This window comes from Lytechinus variegatus, chromosome 1 (assembly GCF_018143015.1).
Source record: "Lytechinus variegatus isolate NC3 chromosome 1, Lvar_3.0, whole genome shotgun sequence".
Lineage (NCBI taxonomy): Eukaryota > Metazoa > Echinodermata > Echinoidea > Temnopleuroida > Toxopneustidae > Lytechinus > Lytechinus variegatus.
In genome coordinates this window covers 26439879-26448384 of record NC_054740.1, presented here as the reverse complement: position 1 = coordinate 26448384, position 8506 = coordinate 26439879, and the positions used below count along the sequence as shown (strand labels likewise).

The 8506-nt window shown below is 36.8% G+C and overlaps 1 protein-coding gene across 1 annotated transcript in view; it reads left to right on the top strand.

Annotated features, from left to right (window-relative positions):
* Nucleotides 1-4575: 4575 nt before the first annotated feature.
* LOC121410268 (cholecystokinin receptor type A-like) overlaps nt 4576-8506 on the top strand; it is a 37153-nt gene continuing 33222 nt past the window's right edge. The window contains exon 1 of the mRNA XM_041602234.1: nt 4576-5004. Within this exon, the coding sequence (XP_041458168.1) occupies nt 4641-5004 (364 nt within the window). The 5' untranslated portion in view covers nt 4576-4640. The remainder of the gene's footprint in view (nt 5005-8506) is intronic.

Genomic DNA, 8506 nt, shown 5'->3' with positions numbered 1-8506 from the left:
TTATGCGATTTAATTTGAGTCCACCAGATTCTAAATGAAATCGAAATATAACAATATCAGTACGTTAGTAACAACTCTCTCTACTAAGCATTGGTAAATTCAAACCCTTGATTCACGTGATAAGTGGAATATGAAATGAATAACATTGCATGAATTAAATTGAAATTTGTTTTTATATTCTCCAATCTTTACACTCTAAAAATATTGGGTAAAATGCTCCATGATGGTAATTATGTATCCAACCAACATTGGGCATTTCTTTTGGGCATTATCATTTATCCAGTGTGATGAAAATTTTGCTCATTCTTAAGTAATTTCTGCTTATTTCTTAACCTTACTGGACAATATGCTTCCCGCATTGGGTAAAATACCGCCCAAAATTGGTTGGATACATAACTACCCTCGTGCTGGTTAAAATTTTGCCCAATATTTTTTTACAGTGTATCACACTATTTATAAATCACGCTATTGTTCTTCGAAAAAAAAATGTGATAACGATATGCAATGTAATTTGAACCCAGTAGATTCTGAAAGAAATATAAATATAACAATACCATTACGTCACTACATACTCTCTCGTGTAAATAAGTAAATTCAAACCCTTGATTTGCGTGATAAGTCGAATAAAAAATGAACAAAATTCCCCTTCTCTCTTCCTATTTTAGCGACAAGTGATTGCTGTATGCATTTATTTTTTCTTTAGTTTTTACAGTAAAAGCATATTGATATAGTCTCGGTTTTAATGGTTAATTTACTTTTCTTAAAAATTCCATCGCTTTAAAGAAAGAATTAAAATAATTCCCCCACCCCGGGTACTCATATTTTTTCCCACTTTGAACGCATAAAGACTTTTAGTGGACTCCTCTATAACATTCTCACCACTTGTAACAAAAAAAAAATCAACAACTTTGATGGACCCGCTCACGCCCTGATAGTGGTGAATGGATGGAATAATCCCCGGTGAAAAAATAACCTTCATTTGATTTGGAAGTGAACATAGCCTTTCTCTCGCTGAATAAAGTGTGTTTCGGGAAAATGAATAGCATTGTATTCGCCTCTGTATAGCGCGAAGAAAGCCAGGGGAAATTTCATATTTTCTCTCTTTGCAAAGTCCATTTCTTGCGTGTATTTACAGTATTCATCGTGATGTGTTGCCATGGGAACGTAATCTTTTGACTGAGTAGACGTGCGCCTTTTCAGGTAATTTCTCTTCTGAGATCACTCGATATAAAGTCGATTATCATTCACGCTAAGAACCGATGTCAAGACGAAATCGTTAAAAATTGCCAAGTTTTTGCATATGCACGTATTATAAAAGGAGATGAAATTTCGCCCTGGAGCCAGTTTCAAAGAGCTGTTAAGCTTGATTCGGCTTAACAAATGAACGTAGGAAGTCCTTTGGGTTTCTCAAGTACTCTACGTCTCGTTTAGCTTAATAACGTTTATGCTGGTGTTATTAATCAACGAATCATTCAGACATGTACGTGGAAAGTATTTTATTTACCACGAACATTAATTGATAAAAATAAAGTCGACAAAGGGATTCTGATCACCATTTGACACTTAGCATGGTAATCATGATAGTAATTATTCCTTAAAGTCATGATTAACTGCAGGTAGATTTATGAAACACCTCTAGGAACAAAAAACCCCACTTAGCTACGCTTTGTGGCAAGTAACTCATCTTCTTGTCACAAACGTATTTCAGATGGTAACATTGATTTAGAAAGTGTAAAGATCGCGGTGTTAAAAACAACTCGAATATGCGTTCAAAGGGGCCAACAACATCATGCCACAAATACGCCTACACTGTTGGGTTTGAAGAGAATACAACTATGCTGTTAATACAGGAAACAGAATGTGTTCTATTCACAAAATAAGTGTAGAACGACAACAATGAATTTAACACTGGTGTATATTTTAAAACCATTACTTTGCAGAGCACTCTCTAAAAAACTCTTTAAAACACCCTCCGATTAACACGATTCCGTGCAAACTGACTCTATTTATCTACCAAAGAACGTAGGTGTTCTTATTTTTTTTATAAATATGCCTTCACCGTGACACATGGTGGTGTTAAGATAACAAACAGAATCTGTTTTAATAACACCAATGGGTAGAACGAATGACATGACCATAAAAATAGTGTAAAATCCTTGATGTGCTCCCCTCAGGACACTGAATGGTCCCTGGTGTATTTTTACACCGCTGTTTTACAGTGCAAATTCGTGCATTACTTTATGAACAATTTTATTAAACACCATTTGAATAACATGAGTCCATGAAAACACCTGACTCTGTTCATATCTACTGAAGATCACATGCGCCCATGTGCCTTGTTTTGTTTCATAAATAGACCTATCTACATCGTAGATTTTTAACACCCGATGCCAAAAAATAGCAACAAAAAATGCCATTATAACACCGCGGGTGTGTAACGACTACCATGAAATTTTAAATTCATGGTATTTTTAAATCACTGGTGTAAAATGCTTGATATAGTCCCCTTAAAACGCTGAATGATCACTGAACACCTCTACATTGTTGCAGAGCACAAATTTATAAAACACCCTCCGATTAGCAATAGTCTATGAAAAAAACTGACTCTGTTCAGATCTACCTAAGATCAAAGGTGTTTTTTTTCTTTATCATTAGGCCTACACCGTGACACGTAGTGGTGCTAAGATAGCAAACAGAATGTGTTATGATAACAACATGGGTGTTGTAGGAATGCTGTGAGTCTAAAACTGGTGTAAAATGCTTGATGCGGTTTCCTCAGAACATCGAATGGCCACTGGTGTATTCTAACACCATTGCTTTGCGTGCAAAATTATACATGACGTCACGAAACACGCTATGATTGACATGAGTCCATGAAAACACCATACTCTGTTCACAGAGTAGAACCCCCCCCCCCCCCTCCGAAGAGAAGATTGCAAAGACTTAGTGCATGGCGTGTATATCGTTTCCAGAGTCCCTTTCCATGAAAGTAACTAGTAATAACTATGATAACGTTGTCATCGAATAGAAAATACCATGGAGACTGTAGGATACAGTGTTCGAAAGCCAATCAAAATCAATGATTTCATGAAAGATGCCATTATATGCCAAAGTAAGAATGACTTTTAAGCACAAGGGGACATTTCATAAAGCTGTTCGTAAGTCGAGAGCGAATTTAAGAACGACCAATGATCCTTTCTTGCGCGCTAAACCATCGCCAATGAACATTTTGGTGTATACAATTTACCACAAAAAGGGTCAGCGGTTGTTCTTAAAGTCGCTCTTAAGAACAGCTTTATGAAACACCCAGCCGGTTGTTCATGGTGGGATTTTGGGGTGCTGAACTACATCGATTCTTAACAATCGAGCTCAATGAATTCTTGTGTGGTTGTGCAATTTAATCATCGTGCTTGCCTTAATCGACTCAATACTTCATTTATCAGAATACTCAAAGTGCTCTATTAATATAACAGCAAAAAATATATTAATCCACAGCAAAGAATTATGTTTATATTCCCATCGATTCATGCAGCATCGTAATGGCTTGATATCCAAAAGATTACAGGTGAAGCGCAATGTTGTGAAACCCATTCATGAATATTTGTGAAGTAATGATTGCATTGATGAGACTATGATTGAATATCATCTCTTCTTTCTTACAGGCCAACGAATGACTGCTACTGATGCCCGCCTAGCATCATTATAGCCAATCGAAGGACGTGAGATCAGCATCATAACAATCCACCACTCTGCGTTCCTGTCGTCCAAGGTACGTCTAGCGCATGCGCACCGCCGAGAGTATCGCTAGTGGTCGATAGCAACGTTGACGTGGTCGTCTGCTCTGGAATAAAATGCGATTGTGAAAGCCCGCGTAAACCCATTCACCGTCAAACTTCAGAACGACTCGGGGAGATTGTCTTTGGTTGAGGTACGTGGTGGATGAGTGGTATTTTATACTTTGATGAGCGAGCGGTACACGACTGGAAGTGCAGTTGTCTCCCTTAGCGTTTAAGGGGGCCACTCGTTTGCTTGTATTGGAACGGACTTTGGGTTGAATATCACCCTGTCAGATTGGCGGTGAACTTCTCCCAGCGTTCGTAGTGATTTGATACTATTGATCCATAGTTGCGTCATTAATACGTCACGTTTCATCAAAGCTCATGTTGATGGCCCTTCTTTTGTGTCGTTTCTTTACCGGGAGCAGTCTCCGGAGCTTGTTTGCTTTAATCATTTATCACCGCTACTGAAGAAGCTGCCCGGTGGGGCAAAATCTCGGAACGGATTTTATAAGTGAAAACGTTATCAACCTGGATGCACCGTTCTTCTCTCCCGGCTCTCTATTTATTTGGAAGCTATGGTGAATATCTCCACTGTGGATCACTCGAACAAATGAAATTTGAATTATCTGGAAATTGAACAACTTCTCCAGTAGCGAGTCAATATAATTTCAATTTGTTATCGACCAGAGAATCTAAAGAGACAGCGATCCCCCGTGACCGCGGGACTCGCCCGGAACCCTAAGTTTTTACTTCTTTTTGTCTTGCTGAGCTGTGAGCTACTTCTGAAGCCATTTGAGGATAAAACAGTTCCATTCTTGTTGGGAAAGTGATACATCAACGAGAGAGGATTTGATACCAATCATGGTTAATGACACAGCGGACCTGTCCACTGGGGGCATGGCGACGGACTGGGACGGGGGAAGTTTGGCGTCGACGACCCAGAAACCTTTCGATAACGTTCCCAAGAACCAGTCGGTGAACATGTATCTCCTCATCTGTATATACGTGATCATCTTCCTACTCGCCGTCATCGGCAACATCCTCGTCATCGTCACGCTCGTCCAGAACAAACGCATGCGCACTGTGACAAACATATTCTTGTTGAGCCTCTCGGTCAGTGACCTTTTATTCGCGATTCTTTGCATGCCGTTCACTCTTGTTGGGAACATTCTGCAGCGGTTTATATTCGGGGAAGGAATTTGCAAGATCATACCCTATTTTCAAGGTAAGTCAATGTTAAAATTAAACTCATTCTGCCGAATCGAATTCGCTTGGTATACATCATGAGATCGGAGTCAACCGTATTTCGAGTCAAACTCACTATTATATTTGTATCACTGTTAAGCAGGATGGTGTGTAATCAATGATTAATAAGCTCATTTCGAGTAAAAGTAAACAGAGAAGCCTTTTGACTCGGAAGGGTTTGATTTACAGATATCGTAATTTCACTTTATTCAATTTTTTGGTCTTTAGAAATAGAGAGTGATTTTTTTTTGTCGTAAGTCGTAACATCACATCGGATTTTGATAATTATTCTATCGTCTGTATCAATCTTTCTGTCTCAGAAACTACATAATTATGATAATAGAATGTATCAGTTTCGTTATTAATGTACACAAAAACATGAATTTAAAGATTTGAACTACAAGAGTCTAAATCTTGAATTTGATTATCTGATGTACATGAACTGTCTAAAATTTTGAACATATATATCTTTGGTTGATTATGATCATTTCATGAATAAAACATATTTTAAAGAACAAGTCCACCCCAACGAAAAAGCTTATTTGAATAAAAAGAGAAAACCAAACAAGCATAATGGAAAATTTAATCAAAATCGGATGTAAAAACTGTAAAACAACTAATGTCGTTTACATTTTGGGCAATATTGCTTAAAATACTGCCTTGTATTTTAAACAAACATTGCAAACAATAATTATTTTTAAATAATCTTTTCAATTTTTCAAAATTCTTGATAGACGCGTACCTATTTCACGCCACATGACCGGCTTTATAAATCATTAAAATATTACTTAACTTAAACAATAATTTAAGCGTTGCTTAAAACTTATTTGACTGTGTGCATTCTTATATCGACACGAATTCATCCCTCATAATGCGAGTATCGACGAAATCGAAATAAATACTTAAATAACGTTAAGTTGGCCACTCATCTCTTCACCAGCCAATCAAAATTTTCATGACAAAATATTTGCAATACAAATGTTGATGGGGGGGGGGGGCGCATTCAATGCTCGTATTCAGCAATTATTCAGACATTGTCTCATTTTGCAGCTTGGCAAATTGCATTCTCTCAACTTCTCCCAATTTGAATAATTGCAACCATCCGCCGAATAAAGTGTAATTTGATTCTAACTTATACCTCCGCTTACAGGTGCACGCTACATCAGTAAAATATATATGAAGAAAGCTTAGAAGTATTCAGAATCTACTTCATTTACAGCGTTCTCAACGGAACCCAATTACGATCGATGATTTGCTACATGTAAAATTTAATATGCAATTATAGGAGCCGCTACCGTAGATTCATGAAAGTTAATTTCATAAATGCATGCAAAGATTAATATCCATGAATAAAATACGTCCACCTTGTGCAATTTCAGGATGGCGTAACTGGTATTTCTTGATTGTTAACTCTTGAATACAGGGAATATGGTGACACAATGCGTTCTATGATTTCATAAAGATAATTTCAGTTATTGATGAAATTTGCTACAAGCAATACTTAATTTGATACATCCATGTACATTAATCGAAAATTATGCATCCTTTGGTATAATGGTACTCGTGTTTCCAGTGACTTTGGGCTTTTTCACACGTGAATCGTGAATCACCATTGTAACGATAATTGCAATTCGTCTTTAGAATCATCGGACCAGTCCTGTCACACGAAAAATTAATACCGTATATAGTTTGAGCTAAACTTAACTGGAATAATCTCCGGAGTAGAATTTGAATTCGTGCTTGTGATTAGCGTTCGCGATTCTAGTTTGGTTTCATACACTGTAAAAACTGTGGTGTTAAAACTGACACCAATTGGTGTTAATAGAGGACCACATCCTGAGGTGTTAAAATAACACCCTAGAGATTGAACATAACACCAAAGAGTGTAAATGTAACTACCATATGTGTCGTAATAACATCTATAGGTGTAAAACTAACACCACCAATTTAACACCGGTGTAAAATAACTGGTGTGGTCCTCTATGTACACCGGTTAACACCACAGTTTTTGCTGTGTACCTGCTAAAATTCGCCATTAGCCTTATTTTTCAGTGCATGGAATCATTTAAATAACGATTTTTTTTACCGTGTGAAGGGGCGGTTTGTACCATGACGTTTGATTATAAAGGAGAAATTGTAAATTAATCATTCCTCTGTTTGTACCGCTGAAATCGAAGCCACTCGAGTAGTAGGTTTGGATGCAATTGCAATGGTAATTCTGAAGCAGCCACGTCTATTACTGCTAATGCATGTTTATCACTATAGTGATAACAGTATTTCAGTCATTATTGATTTGTGTAAGTTTACTCAAATCGAGCAATTCTGGAATCTATACTTCATGATGATGAAATGCTCAAAATACACATCCGTTGCTTATCCTGGCATTTAATGTTTAAGAGAGATGGAAGGAATATTTGCATTTTTTTCCCTTATTGATCAAGTTGATTGATATCTTTAATTTGTCGAGCTTTCAAGACATAACAGTTAAAAGGTAGAGCAAGATATAAGCGAAATAACTTAAGAATGTATATGAACAATATTCGTACAAATTTTCATATAATCGTAATCCTCCTTTTGTTTTTTGCTCAAAATTGATTCATAGCCATCTATTGGCACACGAAAATTTTCAACACGGTAGAAAAAAAAGGAAAAAAAAATCATCCTCAGAAATGTAAAAAAGGGGGAAATGCATATCGCTTTAAACAGGATCTATTATCATGATTAAAAACATAATAGTACTTCCGATAGTTAATACCGTTGTATATCTTAGACTGATTTCGTTAAGTTTGTAGCTTTCCTTTAAAAAAAAATTATCCAATGTTGAATTAACAATGCAATCATTGAAATTGTATATTTCGATGATTACTCTACATGTAGATTGACTATACAGTATAAGCAAACAGTCTTAAAACAGGGACACCGATATTAATTGACCTACACTCTTAAAATGGTTGGACAAAAAATGCCCTACTTTTAACCAACCCTGGCCTGGGCAACATACCGTCCACACAACTATTAGAATTTGTCCAAACTTGGTAATAAAAACTAATAATTGGGTAATAAATTTGCTCAATTGGATAATAATTGCCAAGAATTGCCTAGAATTACCTTGAATATTACCCAACACAGTGGAGGGTAAGTCGCTCAACATGTTGTCAAAAGACAAGACGGATATAAGTGCATAAAAAGATCCAACGCCTCGTCGAAATTTATGCAATAGTTACCTAACGCTTGTTGGGCAGGATTCTAATTTCGTTAGAATTACGAAACAAAGACGTGATGCATTGCCTAAAGCAGTTTGTAAATGGGTGATGTATTTTTTTTTCAAATGGTTTGGGAGCAGCATTGAGGGGAAGTTTAAGAAACATGTCCATGTCTAGGGCTCCGTTACACAAAGGTTTGCAATCAATTGCTAAATACCGGGCTATATACCAATGACCAATCAAGATCATCGTTGCATGCACACTCTGATTAAAATGCTG